At 31.7% G+C, this 18,886-nt stretch overlaps 1 protein-coding gene across 1 annotated transcript; it reads right to left on the reverse strand.

Moving 5' to 3' along the window:
• Window positions 1-10,661: 10,661 nt before the first annotated feature.
• On the reverse strand, window positions 10,662-15,564 carry DPB2 (DNA polymerase epsilon subunit B2). The gene is made up of 13 exons (XM_089629665.1): window positions 15,168-15,564; window positions 14,863-15,055; window positions 14,351-14,504; window positions 14,119-14,251; window positions 13,671-13,747; window positions 13,076-13,180; window positions 12,877-12,957; window positions 12,652-12,782; window positions 12,467-12,561; window positions 12,245-12,344; window positions 11,678-11,792; window positions 11,481-11,591; window positions 10,662-11,114 (listed from the first exon to the last, which is right to left on the reverse strand). The coding sequence occupies exons 1-13, from the start codon at window positions 15,331-15,333 to the stop codon at window positions 10,974-10,976; spliced, it is 1,602 nt and encodes a 533-aa protein (XP_089485791.1). The 5' UTR covers window positions 15,334-15,564; the 3' UTR covers window positions 10,662-10,973.
• Between the last annotated feature and the right edge of the window lie 3,322 nt (window positions 15,565-18,886).

The raw sequence follows: 18,886 nt of genomic DNA on the forward strand, positions 1-18,886 counted from the left end.
TTTCGTTATCTTCCCACGTTTCTAACCTACAACGTCTACTTTATAACCCACCTATCTCGCCACCTCTCGTATTTTACATTCTTAAGTTATATATATATATATATTTTTTTAAAACAATTATTTGACTCCTCGTCAAAATTAATCCAAATTATAGACTGACATAATAATATAATAATAAGAAATAATAAAATTATAACTAATTAAGCGACATAAAACTTATAAATTATATTTTAACGAATATTTAGTTAATAACTAAAAAGAAGTTAATTTTATGACATGATAATAGCAGTGGGAAATTAATGGCAATTTAGCAATGTTTCAAAAAACGCCTATTTAGCTTAAGAATACGTCTGAATTAAATTTACGTCTTTGTCTATTTCAAACCCTACTTCACCCGAAACTAATTTACCTGATTACTTTATCTTTCTATTACATTGAATTGAATATTAATAATGTAATAAACTTCTTTTTTTGTTATTGCAAGTTTTTACCTATTATGACATATAAATAAGTATAACTCTTATGATAATACCGTTTGACCAAAGGAAAAATATAGTTAAATACAAATTTATAATTGAAAGTTACTGAAATGTATTCATATAATATATATATATATATATATATATATATTATTAGCCATCTCTTTTAGAGGTGAAAGATGACAAATGTAGTTGGTATCATGTTAGACTGAGATGGAAGTTGTACATACGTATGTGTATAGGGGTGTTCTAATAACGTTTTAGGTTTTGAACGGCTTTCAGACCTAACTAACCACTTTAGTTTAGAATTTAACCTCCAATTGCACGTACGTGGAGACTAATAATAACTCTTTTTTTTTTTTTTTGAAAAGAAGACTAATAATAACTCTGAGACAACAAAATTTCATTACTTTTCAAGTCAAACATATGGTCTCTATTCTTGTTCATAGATAGCTATAGCTGCTTTGTTGCTTTTAACAGTTTGATATATATATATATATATATATATATATATATATATATATATAGATATAATCTCTCCCCCGGATATGGATCTACATGAAAACTGTAACACTATATAACATCATAATTTTTAGAAGAGAAAATATTTATTTTGGTCTTGAATAATTTCAAAATTACATACTTCCTTTAATCTTAGAATTTCAACTGGGCCACGATATATTTTACTCTATCTACATAACTCGAATATATGATTACTTGTATCACATTAGAGATTTCATGTGTGTGTTATTTATTATTACGTGCAAGAAAACTTGACGATTGTCTAAACTAATAAACCGAATTACGTTGGAAGATTGGTATATATATCTATATATATATATATATATGTATATATATATATATGTATATATATATATATATACACGTGGTGAGATCTACTGTAAAGTTTAATATTTTGTTCTCTTTGGTACAATCTCCTTAAGTTTGAGAAACACGTCATCGTCACTATTATACATGATTACTTGACTTTGTCAGCCTTTAATGTAGCATTCGAGACATTATATGTATCTTAGGGTAATTACGCAACAAAACGAGCAAACAAATACAACAATGGCAACCTCCTCAACTAACTAAAAGAAAGAAAATTACGAACCTCTCTCTCTCTCTCTCTCTCTCTCTCTCTCTCTCTCTCTCTCTCCGCCACGTGTACAGAAGTTCGATCCATATTAATATTATGATTTTTTAAAGAAAAAAAATCTCAAACAAGAAGACCCAATTGGTCAGTTACAAAAAAAAACATTCAAAATAGTTTAAACCCAATTTGTAATATTTTTCAAATGAAATAAAATGAATTACTTAAAATTTTGAAGTTTCCTCTCGAAATTAATTAGCAATGGGAGAAGGAACACAAAATCATCTTTATCGCATCCAATGATCAGATGCGAAACATGTCGCATCCAATATCCTGTAACTAATGTCACTGTCGCATAAGACTATTATTTGGTGATGCTCGGTGATATTTTTGGATGCGACTTGTCGCATCCAAAAGTTGTCCGAAGCTAAAGACCCAATTGATTCTAGTGTAATAATGTCTTTTGAACATTACTTTAATCATGAAGTGAACACGGATCGTCGATTCTTGATCAAATCCAATTAGTTAACTTGAATTAAAAGATAATTACCTTGACGGTTAGGGATATAGCCTATGACGGATCGAGGGTTAACGGATTTCACTTCATATACTTGGTTGATGTATATGTATGTGAATGAATCAACACGTTCTAGTGTTTAACGATAAGTATCATTACAAGTTGCAAATAAGCAGCTACAACTTGCAAGAGTGTTACTTTTATTAACAACAAAAATGTGTTGCAACTAGTCATTTCACTAGTTCTTTTTAAGATTTTAACCCAAGTTTTATTTGATTAAAAAAAATAGTCAATCAAGTCTGCAGTAAATTAAATTAGTAAGAGTTAATTTAATTTACTCTTAGTTAATTTAATTTCGTGAACCTGAGCTTTTTTTTAATAAAATCAAACTTGGGTTATTTTTTAAAATGAGGATAGGCTGTACTAGTTTAATTGTACATATTAACAAGAAGTTAAAAGTTGAAGATAATATGACTAGCTTTGTAAAACGATAATCTACACCAGGGACATTTAATTTTTGAATGAAATGTGCATTTTCAACTACTGAAATTTCATTCAATATGATGTTAAGGGAATGAAGTTCTGAAGCTTATTGTGTTCTTTCTGTCACTAAAGTTTTGTTCCCTATTTTCTTGAATTTATAACTACTTCTCAATTTTCTATTAAAAGAAGAATAAAAACTCTCAATTAATTATTAGCCATAATAAAGGTTGCAATAATAGCTTTAATGGTGATCACTCACCAAACAATTACTACACACTTGTGAAAATTATATATCATTGACAAATAAAAATATTATAACAACTGTGTTGCGACGCGGACAAGGTATTAGCCCAAAAAATATTCAAGTAGGATTGTCTCTAAATACGAACGAATTTAATAGTAGAAAGCAAAAGTAAATTTGACGAGGGTGTTATGCTATAGAGAAGATACTAAAGGGTCTCTCTGCGCGTAAGACCGTCGTTGTGTCCTTTTGTTTGACTCTACATTTTATATTTTTAAGTTTTCTAGGTAATTCATAGACTGATCTTGCGGTTATTAATTGATAACCATTCACGCGTCTTCAGAGGGTTATCTCGCGATAATCACCGAGTTTTTGTCTTGTGTTTCGTTATGTGTGAATACTCGAAAACATATCTTGGTGTGTTATTTATTATTAGTTGATGGTCACGTTCTCTTTAGATTACTAGTCTTTTTGACGTATCAACTTCTTTTTCAAGTACAATGAGGAAGAATATGTCCTTACTTTACTTTATAGACTAGTTGTTCCTCTAATATTTTTAACCTCGAACTTAGTCCGCTCGGATCATCTTAAGTTGTTCTTCCGAGTTATTTCGGTGAGTAACATATATGAAGTTAGGTAATATATAGTCAATGTATCATACTAGAAATCCATATTCGTATTATATAATGCAATCAATAATTTTAATGTAGCTATCATTATAATGTGACGTTATATATAATATACTAGAGAAATTAAATGAATTGTTAAATTTTAACTTAAACGATTATATAAGTCAAATTTGATCGCTGATTAGACAAAGCTAATTCATATATTCTTTTATACTCGTGGTATTTCTAATATAATTAACAACTTAGAATATATATATATATATATATATATATATATATATATATATATTAACTTCATATATCAGTTTCCTTATGATCCAATTTGCTTACAAGTTTAATTTAGGTGAATGAGATAAAAAGATTACATCACACTTCAATAAATAGAAGAAGAAAAAACCACCGCCTATAAGTTTTCATTTAAGTATAGCGATCACTTGAATGCAATTTACTTAAAATGTTTGGCACAGATAAACTATACCATCAAGTTTCTGAATTATGAAGTTAATGCGACATAGATCAATTAAATATATATGCTCGTGTATTATATTAAGGTTTCAGTTGACTGTTGGCCTAACATTCTGCCAAGTTGGAGAATAGCTTTGATACAAAGGAGGAAAAAAAGAGAAGAAAATATATTAATTAATTGTATACATATTACATACAGACATTCCTTTCTTCAACTACCATCTCTAAATATCTAACTCTCAATGTCTTCCAACCTTGCTAACTGTCCTTTAATAATTTGCAACTAATAAAACCGTTTTCTTCAACTATCAAACTAACCATAATGCACACATACAACATCTGACTTTAAATTCACACAATCTGTATCAATTTCATAAATAAATAAAAATTAAATAAAAAATTCATAAAGAGTTACAAGACCATCTTGTCTATTATAACAGTTATTGACTGATTACCTCTCAGCGACTATTTAAATAGGCAGTTTTAATTATTTGACTATGTTATATATATATTGTATAGTTATTAATTATCGATATTCATGCCATTAGTAAGCGCTTGAAATAAAAGTCTTTCGTTCTAACAGTTCTAACATATATTATACTGTTAAAACGGTACTCATGCAAAATAATTTGTAGTCAATATATATACTGTTCCATTGGTGATGGTTTATATAATATATATATATATATATATATATATGAATTGTGTGTGTGTTTTTGACTGTTCACCTGTTTCACCAACTTAATTTTTTTTCCGGGTCATCATCAGATCAGCAACTATATCATCAATCAACACACTACCAAAAGAGGTTTAAGAGTTAATTCTCTGTACTTTCTTTTTGCTTGTACCACAACTCTTGTTTATTTCGTTGGGAAATGTGACGGTTATGTTATAGAACATCAAACAGTTGTTGCACGTTGCAAGAAATATTGGATTTCTTATAGCTTTCAATTTTATATCCAACACTATCACAAGCCCTAGATATTATATATATCGTTTGCCCATGCAAGTCAAGATTTTCTGTATAAACTATACCCAACTCAATATTTCTTGGTAACTAAATGTATACGAAGAAGTTACACTCGATTAAAATTATAGTCTAATTATTTAAATATTAAAATTATAGTAAAGTTTTAATTCTTTTATAAATGTCACATACGTATTGTCTTACTACTTTAGGTTCTTTTTTAATTATTAAATAATTAGACTAAAATTTTACAGATAAATATGTGTCATGTGTTTAACTCTCCCTATATTATTGTATGATAATTGTATATATACTTAGTCTCTTAATACTTATATCCAGCTGGTTTAGCCTGTATTAAAAGACCTCATACATGCCATGTGATCTTTTCGAAATGACAACGATCAAAACTCCATCAAATGTAATTTGTACTTTAACGACTAATATGATAGTTATATAAATATATATATATATATATATATATATATATATGTAAGAATGAAATATTACATATATACTTATATTATATGTGCACACACCTACACTAAATGTGAATCGTGATTCAGGCTTTTTTTTTCTTTTCTTTTCTAACAAGTCATTAATTAGTTTTCAGGTTTTGACTAACTGTTACTTGAAACTATAATTGAATAGATTTGACACTAGGTCACCTAATTAGGATGTAGGGTGTTTCTGGGTCCACAAGTAATTTGAACTTCTCAGCTGTAAAACCATCCAAAAAAAAAAAACAGATTTTTATAGGCACATTCCTTTTATCTCTTCTTTTTTCCTGAAATTGTTGTGATCCTGGAATTAGTACAACTACCTATGGAATTGATAATATTATTAACCAATTAAATTAGTGAAACTTTCGATCAGTTCTAATTGGTTGAACTCAATCAATATCTAGCTTAATTAGGGGTTAGATAATACTTAGTGGGTGTATTAGGTATGGATGAGACTGACAAATCTAATTCTTGATAAACAGTAAAAAAAAGTCATGTCTTGGACTTTTGGTAATAAATACGTCAATTAAATGGTGCTTAAAAACTTCAAAACAATAAATCTTGTGTACTCATACTATTTATTTTTACTTCAAATGTGGAAAGAGATAGACGATGTTTACATATGATCTGAAAAATGTCAAATAAGGTCTGCTGGTTCATATCTCTAGTCTAGTGACACTTTTGGAGTATTTAAATACTGTTATAAAATAACAGAAACATTAATTGTCTTGTAAAGGAGAAAAATATTTATATTATATGAAAATGTACGGAAGTGCATCTTTGAGTGTAAATCACTTTTTGAGCTTGAGCTACAGATGGCATTAGGTACAGGACAGGGATATACATGTAAATATATGTAATTGTTTATACAATATTACTTGTAATTAATTCATTTTTATTTTTTGGCCATGTGATGGATATACTAACCGTGATGTAATATAGCACCTTTTTTACATTTTCTTTAGCAGTAGAACTTGAGTCCATATAGGCCTTGTAGTTACTAAATTATATATTAAGATAAATGACAGCCTTCTGAACTATTACGTGTGTAACGACTTGCTTCTTTATTAATTTTTGTTGACATACATTTATGCTGAACAAATAATCGTTTACAACTCTAATTTTTATGTTAGTTTTTTCTAGGATAAATGACATCAATGCACTCTGAACTGTTACACATGTAACGATTTTCTCCTAAATTGATTTTTGGGTGATCTAAGAGTCATTAAATAGCGAAATCATAATTCATTAATCAAAGAGTCATTAAATAGGTTTTTTTTTAATATTATTTATGGTTACATTTCACAATATTGAATATTGAAAAAAAAAAAGCTTTAATTTTCTTTTTTATTCCATTGTGTTGTGATTATCTTTCTTTTTTTTTTTCTTTTTTTTTTTACATATAACGGGGCACTATAGTTTGAGTAATTTTGGAGAATTGCGGTCAGTTCAAGGATGGAGTTATTGACCAAATTAACAAATAACATTTGAAGGATATAGGTTAAATGTATTGGACCTGTGGTTGAAGAAAACTTCAAACATTGCATACGAGCAAAAGACATATAAATTACTGCGAAGAAAGATAAGTGCACTAAAAATTGTTTCTTTCGGCTCAAGTATTGGTTGATATTGCAGTAAACGAAATCATTAGTCCAAAGAATGAATTTTTTTTTAGTCACATTAAACTCATTTATAAATTAAGAGGAAAGGCCGTCATTAAACCTTCAATAAAACTTAAGTTACAAGTCATACTCTATTGCAAACTTTTCTTACTTTGTGTATATGTCGAGCTTGCAAAAGTCCAAGCCACAACGAACTTTACAAAAAAATAAAAAAAATATAAAAATATAAAAATAAAAAAATTATAACACTTTTCTTGCTTTATTGGCTATATCGTAGTTGGGATATCATTAATAGGTCATTATTATTTAAATGAATAAATTAAATGATTTTATGTGTTTTTTTAACAAAAAAAAAAATCAGCAAAATATTTAACTCATTTGAATGGATACTTAAATGGTGATTAAATTCATCAAAAATGTCACTACAGTGACAACAACCACAATATTTATTTTCGGAGATAACCACGATAAATCGTGGCTAACTAGCCGCGACTTTTGATAATACAGCCACAACTTGTCGTGATTGTTGCTATTTTCATATTACCGAGATAGGCCCGATTATGCCGCACAGAGATCTGGTCAATGCATAACGACTCGATGCCGCATCATCATCATCGTCAACACCACCATCAGCATAACGTAAGCCCAATCAGATGACGCGAGCACTATTTGGGGTTGTCTCGTACGCTCATGACACCATTCAAGATGATGACTCCAGGTGCTCCGCTTCCGATTTCTCATGATTTTGTAGACTTATGTACGCAATTCGGTGCTGGTCTTTTTGCTAGTAGTACTCCGACGCAGCCTACTCAAGCAGACATGCCAGCTTAGGAATCTACGTCAACACAGAGGATTCCACCTCCAGTGTCACGTCAATGGTCACCTGAGGCAGAACCAGGCTCGGAGAGCACACCACCACTGAGGACTCAACCATCTCAAGCACCCCCTCGGCAACAGACGACCCCGCCCTCGGTTTCACGTCCACTGCGAGCTGGAGGAGGATCTGGCTCTGGGAGTGCGCCTATTGTAGCACGGAAGAGAGCTAAGATGAGAACTGGTCGGTCTGCTTTGGGAAGTCAGTACGAGTGGTGATTTACTTTACTTTGATAGTATGTTATATTTTGGTTTATTAGCGCCGCGTGCGTTATTTATTTTAGTTTGTTAATACATTATATTTTAGTTTATTAGTATGAGACATTTTATTAGTATGATTATGAATTCATCATATGAATGAAATATATATATTATTTTGGTTTATAAGATTTTATTTGTGTAATTATTTTTACATTTGAAGCATATTAAAAATTGGCGGAACAACAAATTACCCGAAAAAAAGAGCGGAAAAAAATGACGAGAAAATAGGTTTTTTGGCAAAATAATATGACCGAAATCAGCCGCAACAACAACGGAGCAACAGCCGCGACAAAGTCGTGGCTGTTGCTAGTATTTGTTGCAGTGCCATCAAATTTTCTCAAATATATTATTTGATTATATATTCAATCATTAATAAAAATTAATATGTAATAATATTTATTTGCATTATATAACATTTGATCATTTAATATCATTTAGTATATTAAATGGTTATTATTTTTTTATATAATATTTGGTCGTTCAACATTATTGAAGTATATTAAAAAAATTAATAGAACATTGTAAATTTTATTAATAAGCCATATATAATAAGTTAAATTAAACTACTAAACTTCTAATTAGCCAATATTTGACGATACTTTCACAATTTAAATAATATTATTAATATGTATTTAATTTGCATTTAAAACGTGTATGGAGGACAAAATCAGAATGAGTAATTGATTATGAAACGTGTACAAATTTGAGTAGAATAATTTTTTTAAAAGAAAAATTGGATATTTTACAATTTGTAAATCTTACGCGGCTTATTGTGAGTAATTTTTCCCAATAACATGAGTTTTAATTTTTACATCAGTTACACCATATATTATTTAGACGGTGATAACCGAACGCTAATATACCAGTTTTTCGTTTGAATTGCTTTTATTTTACGTAAGTTCCCGAATGAAATTTCAAATGTACAGTTCAAATAGCCAGTTTGAATGTACAATTTATTTCTCTACACAAAAACAAGTCTTCTACCTACTCCTTCTTCTCGAGTATTTTATTTTTGAATTGGTGTGAATTCTAATAGTAGTTTTTGTTCGCCAGAGTTGAACTCGTATTGCGCTATTATATTGATCATATGCTATTCCGTTGTGTCAAAAAACCAATTCTCGTCCATTCCAACACCTTGTGAAAAAACAATCCTCACGTACGCCTTATCGTTTTCTGGTTTTCGATTTGGTTAAACTTTCTTTTTAGTTGTAATTTTTTACATTCCGAATTGTAGTCTTAAATTATAATCAAAGTTTATTATTTGTCTATTTCTCACACATATTCTATGAAAAACGCCGTGGAGTACATTTACTATTTGATTGTTATCATCCAAGAGACAAACATATATGTACATACATCTCTTTTAGTTGTGGTTGTAGAAAGCTTTTAATTTGGAATTTTTTGTTATTTCATATTGCTACCCATTTTACTGTAACATTTATTTCAAAATTGAGAGTCAAATTGTTAATTATGATTAACTACGGGCAAAACGGAATGCGACCACTAAAATCATGAAACCTGTTGCTACTAGTCAATATGGATTAGTGTAAATACATATATTGTTAGTAGTCATCATATATTTCTTTCTAGCAACTAATAATCCCCATTAACGAAATTAATTAGTTTCTATCCCCTAATGATATCCTTTTCTAACTAGTCTCAGTGTTTTCCATGTGGTTCAAATAATATAATGGTGTAGAGCCCACGAATGAATGATGCTCATTTTTTTCATCTATTTCCTTGTTGGTGATTAAAGCAATAGATTTGGCAAATACTTTATGCTAGCATTTCTAACTAAATCAAGGAGTTTTTCAAAAAAGCAGGTGGATAATGTATTCCATTGAATCTTATAAGAATATCATGATATTTCAAATTCAATCAATATAAATACTCGAGTAGCTAGAAGAAATTGTTTTATATTCCTATGGCACTCAATGACGTCGTCTGGAAGAAAACTCCTATGAATAAAAGAGAAATTGCATCAACTACCAACATTTGATAAGTTTTTTCCAATTTTTCACCAAAAATTTAATTTGGCCAAAAATACTAATAAGTCACTTGTACGAATACAATTTTACCCTCAATATGATGTCAACAATTGACATCTATTATAGACATCTGTGAATTTTGAGTTCTCTGTTTATTAACATAGATGTCAACAATCGACATCTATTGTTGAACAATTGATATAAATTATTGACATCAATTGTTGAAGGTAAAATTGTATTTATAAAAATGGTTTAATAGTATTTTTGGCCAAATCAAGCTTTTGATAAATAAAAAATTAGAAAAAACTTATCAAATGATGTTAATTGAAATAATTTCTCTAAATAAAATATCATTAGCCGACAAGGAAAAGGCTCATTCTTATACGGCACATCCATGTTTTATATAATTAAAATTAACATAAAATAAAATAAACCGTTGCAGTCGACATACATACACTACTTGAGATTGATTAGGCCATCAATAGAAAATCAGTAACCTGAAAAAATTTCATATAGTAACAAAATAAACAACAGTATGGCAAGTGAGATTTGCATGAATCATTATTTTTGTCATAACCAGACAAAAAGATCACAACTCCATGTTTAATACAGAAATAGAAAAATAATCAGACCAAAAATTAGATGTTTCATTATAATTATTCACTTTCTATTATATATATACTATACAACAGAAATTGAAACTTTTACACCATGGTAAGTTACAAGAATATTTCAAAAACAATTTGAGAATTGACATGGAATCTAATTCGTTGCATCAACCAAATAAGGCATGCTTGATTGATCGCTATAGGCTGGGATTTTGGTCTGCTAAGTTAGCCGTTAGCACATCGAGACTTACAGGGCAGACAATTCAACTTCTTGATTGCAAGGTCGATATGCCACAAAAGTGCCGTCTCCTGAGAAGGAGCCGGGATTAAAGCATGTGATTCCCGCGTATTTGAATGCTTTTTGCTTGCTCTTGTCCCCTAAAACTATCTGCACAGACAAACAAAATGCATGTCCTATATCAATATCTGAGTAGGGTCTTTGACAAATAACTTCTATTTCGACAATTTTGACCGTCTACGTTTAGAAACTGACTGATGCTCAATGTTCAACTCCACCAAACGAAACAATCAGCAATATAAACATTTAAGAAAAGAGCTTAAGAAATGTATGATCAACATAGTTGGTTTTCACTGTGATATGGTATATTGCGTTACAATATCTTTGCGCATGAAACGGCAAGTGAGATTAGTGCCAGCTGTGAAAACAAAAAATTCCAAACAGTGTATACAAGGTGGGTATTACTTTTATCTTTAACTAAAACTGAACCGAAAAATTAATAGTAACGAGCATTACCGTGTGTGGATTTGGATACAGATATAGGGCTTGATCATAGTTCCAAATAATGGGTTGCACGAAAAGAGGAAGCGGGCAAAGGTGACTCTGGTGGGTTATGGTTGCTACAAGCTGCAACAGAAACTCGAGTCTTGTTAGTTTTATGCAATCGAGTGAACAAACTGGATGAAAAAAAAAGGGAGAAAGAATAGTCTCACATGCTCAAAAGAATCCTCAGTTTCTTCAGTAGAAGGGGTCATCAAACACGATCGTCGCATTCTGTACAGAAGATCCTCTCGAAAAAATACAATCTCCTGGGTATAAAACTTGATTCTGCGCTCCAAATGAAAATCATGAGCATGAAGACACGTCAAGCTTCATGTTTGACATGATATATTTTCGTTTATGTGTGTTTACTTGTAAGACCCACTCTGATAGAACTTCGAAATGTTTTGAAATGATCCAAATTTTAAACCAATAATTTTTTTTTTTTAAAGAAAACTACTTGAATAGGGAAACAGAAATTGAGTCCATAACCCTGGTCAACATCAGATTCGGAAATTATAACGGAACTGTGGAATGACACAAAATGAAGCAACGTGGGCTTTTTTTTGTTTTTTTTTTTTTTGTGTGTTCAGAATAAGCCTTTGTTCTTTCCTTTCAACCTGTAAATCCAAGTTTGAATAAAATATCTCTACAAATAATAGATAATATGGAAATATTGAACTCATTTAACCGATAATTTCTTTTTTGATAATTCAACTACTAAGGTATTAGAAACCAACCTGCAAGGATTACTCGAAAATATGGCATTTGGAAGGTGATCTCTAAGCTCCTCGGTCAAATATTTTGGCAAAGCACACCTGGGTACAACCTTTGATGGGCCTAAAATAAATAAATAAATAAGAAAATTATAGGGAAAAAATGGCTCGGGCATACAACTAACTCTATGTATGCAAATTGCAAAAAAATGAAAGGTATTGTCACAACTTTGGAGGCATATATACCTGCATCATCTGGGCCTGGGATAAATAGAAATCGACTGTGCTCCTTCAGCCGTTTATGCGTTCCAATTATCTCCCCTAGCTTGCCAAATTGTGATCTGCATAGCCAATTTGATCATTACTTGAGCAAGTGTAAGAAACAAATTTCAGACCTATATGAAGAAGAGAATTTTCTACATGTTACCAACCTGAGATTTGAGAAAGAAGGAAACGAAAGGTTACAAGGGTGGGACGAGAAATTCCCCATAAACACAAACAAGGAAGGAACCACCTCCTCGTTCTCAAAGACATCAAGGACAGTTGTTAGCTTTCCCATAGCCTTCACTAATAGAACAGGAACCAAGTTACATTAAGTCATTCAAGGGTAAACTACACTATATAATTAATCATTTGCAAAAAGGAGTGCCAACCACCTCTTCACTGTCTAACCACAAGTCAGAGATTATGACAAACATGTCGTTAACTGCTTTTTTCTCCAAATCTGCAAGTCTGAGCTATTAATTAGCATATAGGAAAACTAGCAACTTATGGTGGATTTTACATAATTAGAGCTACTATTATGAACTACATTCTTCTGAGTGCAGATATTTATTTAACTTTTTGGTAGGATACAGTTTCCTCTTTTGTTAATAAACCGCCTCCAAAAAAGTCATGACCAGCAAGCGATTGCAAAGATTTCTCTCTGTCCTCTAATGGAGGAAATCCACACGTAATGACCTTCATTAAAAACAAAATGTTAGCATTTGAACAGCACAACACCTTGATTATTATCAATAAATAAATTCACATTGTTTTTGTTCCACGCCAAATTTCGCAATCTAACTTGGGGGGAAAATTGTATTATGATGTTTGGCCCTTTTCAAACAAGAAACAGAGTATATTAAATCTCGACAAACCAAACTAAGCATTCATCTACAAGTTCTAACAGAAGGCATCAAGAAGAACTTCTATGATAAACATGATGTTTTTTTTCAGAGAAACTGAAAAAATATATATAAAAAGAGGGGAAAAATACAAACTAGATAGCATTTGGCCATTCGCGGGATAAAACAGAGAGGCTAAAACTCGAAAAGTCAGAATTAAGAGTTGATATCCAAAGACCAATGATCCTGAAAGTACTGTCCCATAGTTCTATGATAAACAAGATGTTAAACCATATTTATATAACGAATGTCTAAATAGTCACGAGAAGGACAATAACGCAAACCTTAAAGATTCCCTCCACAAGCATTTCCCCTTCGGCAACAACTATTGTGTTCTCCGAAAAAAATCCCGTAGTTACCTTGTATTACTAGTCAAGGAAAAAATCAAATGCGCATCTCACTTGAGAATGAAATTATAAACAAGCAGTTTAAGAGCTGATGATGTAGATAAGAAAGGAGAACATCCTGAATTACTATGTAATTATCACAAATGGATTAGCTTGACAAAATTCTTCTGGAATGAATCTCCCTGTAAAAAACTAGTGCAGAAAAAGAGCATACTACAAAATTTGTGTACAAATTTCTAAAATCTGATATGAAAGTCTCGAAGAACAAGCTGAAATTTAATATAACCTTTTTAAAAAAAAAAAAACTATAATGCAGATATGAGTCCAGCTCTGAACCTACAAAGTAGCAAAATTTATCTGATATGTTAACGACATTGAAAGGATATTGCATTTGACAAGTTGATCTCAACTGACGCTGTAAGGTCTTCCAAGTAAAAGTGACCGTCCTCCAATTGAGATATCAAACCCATAACCCATTTTCGGCCCATCTGCCCAACCAACGACTGTATTGGAGATATCTGCAAAGAAATTCCCATTAAAAAAAAGTGAATCATCTCTGGTAGCAGCTAAACCAAAACCTCTCATGTTCTGTAGAACACATGTAACATATGGATCACCTCACAGTTCCCAGAGTTGGAGATTTCTGAATCAAAAGCAGGTTTAGAAAAATGCTGATCGCGAGTGAGCCTCTGAAACAATAAGAGAAACCGGTCCCGGTAAAGGGATGCTTTTGCAGAAGCATCGCCGTGAATGGGCAAACTCCCAGTGTGCCTAGAAACAAAAACCCTTTTGATTGAACGCCCAATTTATGTTACCAAACAAATATGGGAACAAATGTAATAAGATTAAATAATTTAAATTCATATCTCATAAATGCAGAAAGTGCATCCAGATCGTGAATTTTTTTTTTTTTTTTTTTTAAATTCAACACACGTGTAGGAAAGATTCGGTTTTTACCTAACAAGTCTATATGTAATAGAAATTTTGTTTTCACACCAGAGAAAAATCTAAGCCCATCACAGCTAAGACCAAAACATTTTACCAAATTTTAAACTCCCCAATTGAAAACCACAAACCCTATATTTTAATTTTAAAAAAAATCCTGCCATTTCTCAGAAGTACAACATACTCGTAAAAGATCTTCTTGATTGAATCATAACGCAATTTTGGGATCAAGAACGCGTCAACCACGCGTATCGCCGAAGTGCCCGCGGCAGAGACGCCATCGCTCGGTCCCTCGCCGTCTTCGACAGCAGAATCGGCTTTCAACAAAAGTGCGACAATGGCGTCGACGGCTTCCTTATCGATAATCGACGACTTCACTGATACACAACCACCAAAAAGACAGCAAACAAAAATTGAAACTGATTTCACATTCTCTAAAAAAAAACAAAAAAAAAAAAAAACTGGCTAAACGAGAGAGAGAGAGGTTACGAGTATGGTGGTGAAGCTGATCGAGGATAAGATCGATGGCTTCGTCGGAGTCGGAATCTGGGAACCGAGAAGCGAAAGCGACGATCTCGTCGCGAGCGTCGGCTTTGAGAGAATAGCCTCTGATTTTACATTTCCTCTGTACTTTCTTCCCCAGCGAGCCGCTCATCTTCTCTCTCTCTCTCTCTCTCTCTCTCTCTCTAGGGTTTCCCTGCGACAAAGGGTTGCAGTTTTGGCGGGAAAATTGGGGTTTTTGATGTTTATTAAGGCTGTAGGAGGGAAAAAAAAAAAAAGAGTTCTGTCAGTGGCAAGTAGTTAAAGAAGAAATGCTTTGGAACTCTAGCTCGTTGAATTGGGTCAAGTTTTTTTTAGGTTCAGTTTGCGATGTTTGCCCGCAAAATTTGAAGAAATTAAATAAGAAAAATTATTCGATAAAGAAAAAATAAGAAAAATAATAAGGCTGCGACTTCAATAAATCGCAAATTAGTAAAAGTTTCAAGAGTTTAAATAGAATAATTGATTTCGATTATGTAGTAATTAATTCAAATTTTGCTTTCTAATTTTCTCATAGGTTCGCAATTAATATTAGAGATTTTAAAATAACTAATTACTTAATGAGGGTCCTTTAAAATAATAATTAAGGTTTAAGTGATATTAAACAATTAGCCAAACAAAATTTAATGTATCTAAAACACCTTCGTCTTCAAACTCATTTAGCAAATTCTCTCGTCTGAGGTGTCTCCGATTTCCCATCGATCGCCGTAGACTTCTCGTCCCTTCGAATTTCCATAGATCACACACACCTCTCTCCAGTCTCTTTGTCCTCCCAAGTTTCCATTTCCTCACATATCTCTTCAATTCTAATTGCAGCTTCGAAATTGGCTACTAAATATGAAATTCAAACAATCAGAAACCACCACTAAATGGCGATCCATGATCAGAAAGCACCACCGAATTTGTGTGCGAAACCTCGGCTTTGGATTCGAGCGCGAGAGTAAAAAACATGGCGAGGGCACCGATACTTTAAGAATATTTTAGGAGATTTGTGCTCGATCAGAGGAAACTGTGTTCGGATGGTCATCGACAGTGTTTAAGAACTCTGGAATCAAGTAATTTGTGTTTAAGATTAATTACTTTTTTCTTCTGGGTGAAGGATCTATTTATAAGAGTTGGGTCCGGCCCGATCTAGATGGGCTTTTCTTTGAGCTTGGCCTATTGAGCTGTAGAATTCCTTGCAAGTCGCAATGAATTTAATATGGGATTATTCGTATTCTATGACTTCTACAATGATTTTGGACCAAAATCAAATAAGTCCATTTTTATCCTAAACTATGACTACCTATTTTCTTTATGTACAAAAATAACCCCACTCTTATTCCTATTCTCTCTCTCTCTCTCTCTCTCTCTCTCTCTCTCTCTCTCTCAACTCGTGTCTCTCATCTCATGTCTCTATCTCTCATCTTCAACTCGTTTTTTAGTGGATTCATGCTCATAGAAAGAAGGTTTGTTATCATTTTCCTTCATCTATCACTTTGATTATGGAAAAGCTTCGTCATGAAAAAAGTTCATCACTTTGATTAGGGTTTAATGGTTTTCATGAAAAAAAAGTTTTTGTGGTCTTTGAAGTTAAAAAACAATGAAAGAACGATTCTTGGAAGCATGGAAAATCTGGAAAAAATTCTGAAAATTTCTAGGAATCGTTGAAGATTTATTGACATTGTTGCATTTTTATTGACATTAATGTCAATAAATCTTCAACGATTCTGGGAAAATCCTTTGAAGATTTATTGACATCAATGTCAATAAAAATGCATTTTTATTGACATCAATGTCAATAAATCTTCACAGTTTTTTTATTTTTTTTGTTATGATTTTAAATCTTTATAAATGAATTTTAAACGTTTAAAATAGGAAATTAACATCCCGATTACACTCTTTTTATGCAGTAATGGGTGATATTTTAGTGTATGTCAAGCTTAGTGGTACATGGGTTAAACCATGTGTATACAAGGAGGGTGCATCGTTTATACTTGTGCTTTCGGATAGTTTTGAGTACAACCATCTCACGGACGCCTTGTATGCTGAGATGGGGCTCTTACCGTCCACACATTCCATTGTGGTCAAATATGAGACACCATTTTTGGCATTGCCAATAAAGATTACAAACGATAGCCACGTCAAAAGCTACTTGTATTTGAGGAGCCGAGACATTTCCATGTCAGATTATCATCTTGCTATAAATAATATAAACAAACAATGTATATTGACATTGATATAAATAAAAAAAAGAACAGGAATTAATTATTTTTCAATAACTCACTGTGACTTTTTATTGACATTAATACAAATAAGTTCCAATGTTTATTGACATTAATATAAATAAATAAAAAAGAACATGAATTAATTATTTTTCAATAACTCACTGTGACTTTTTATTGACATTAATACAAATAAGTTCCAATGTTTATTGACATTAATATAAATAAAAAAAAGAACAGGAATTAATTATTTTTCAATAACTCATTGTGACTTTTATTGACATTAAAACAAATAAGTTCCAATGTTTATTGACATTAATATAAATAAATTAAAAAAAGAACATGAATTAATTATTTTTCAATAACTCACTGTGACTTTCTATTGACATTAATACAAATAAGTTCCAATGTTTATTGATATTAATATAAATAAAAAAGAACAAGAATTAATTATTTTTCAATAACTCACTGTGACTTTTTATTGACATCACTACCAATAAGTTCCAATGTTTATTGACATTAATATAAATAAAAAAAAAGAACATGCTCATGTTTAGAATTTCAAACAGATAGTTTAGTATGCGCCCATGCGATTGCGGCATGTCATATTCGTAACCTTCCACCTGTGGACTTTTGTACCACCGAGTACTGGAAATGGTGTTATTTAATAAGTTTTAATTTAATGTTGTAACCATTTTGTAATTCTGAATATGATCTAATACTTTAAAATTTAATGTTACTCATAACATGATAACGTTGAAGTATCAATCTCAAACATGTCGGTTTATTGACATCAATGTTAATAAAATATACGGTTTATTGACATCAATGTCAATAAAACAGATGGTTTATTGACTAGACGGTTTATTGACATCAATGTCAATAAACCAGCTACTGTCAACCCCGGCAACACCAAACACATGTTATCAAAATTGAGAATCAACAATATTGTATAAACACACATTTGGGCGCAGTTATCCACCCGACGTTCTCTTGGTTCTACCCGGCCTCGCCTCGCCGACGCTCGTGCGACAGCTCCGTCATGTCTCGGGCCGTGTCCTCGTCGACCCGAACCGCCGCTGTGGGCTCTGCGTAGCCCGCCCTAATCGAGCCTAGACCCTCGAGAACAAAACTCAAACGAAGACCAAACAAAATCGATAACAACTCAGTTACACACGGCAAAAAAAAAAACAGCATACACGGCCAAGTCCAAAACACGTCCAAAAATCAGCAAATACATGGTAAATTCATCCAAAATTCGAAAACAGCCCAAATCAACAATCCCAAGCATAATTCCAAACACAAAATCGACTCACAATATCAACAATTCTCGAGACTATCAAAACCCCCAATTTCTAATGAACATAACCTGATTTTTCGGCCAAAATAATCAAGAGAAAATCTAAACAATAATCTTAATCCATGAATCCGAGTAACAACATCACAACCGAGCTCAAATCACGT

Source organism: Urtica dioica, chromosome 10 (genome assembly GCF_054948205.1).
Source record: "Urtica dioica subsp. dioica isolate 48M chromosome 10, U.dioica_male_clone48M_v1_H2, whole genome shotgun sequence".
Classification (NCBI taxonomy): Eukaryota; Viridiplantae; Streptophyta; class Magnoliopsida; order Rosales; family Urticaceae; genus Urtica; species Urtica dioica.

What these genes read in the sequence shown, in the direction of transcription:
- DPB2 (XM_089629665.1), bottom strand. Translation starts at nt 15,333, where the DNA reads ATGAGCGGCTCGCTGGGGAAGAAAGTACAGAGGAAATGTAAAATCAGA. An exon ending in TCAGCTTCACCACCATACTC is followed by an intron (nt 15,056 to 15,167) that starts GTAACCTCTCTC and finishes GTTGTGTATCAG; the next exon opens with TGAAGTCGTCGATTATCGAT. An exon ending in TTGTGGAGGGAATCTTTAAG is followed by an intron (nt 13,181 to 13,670) that starts GTTTGCGTTATT and finishes TTTTTAATGAAG; the next exon opens with GTCATTACGTGTGGATTTCC.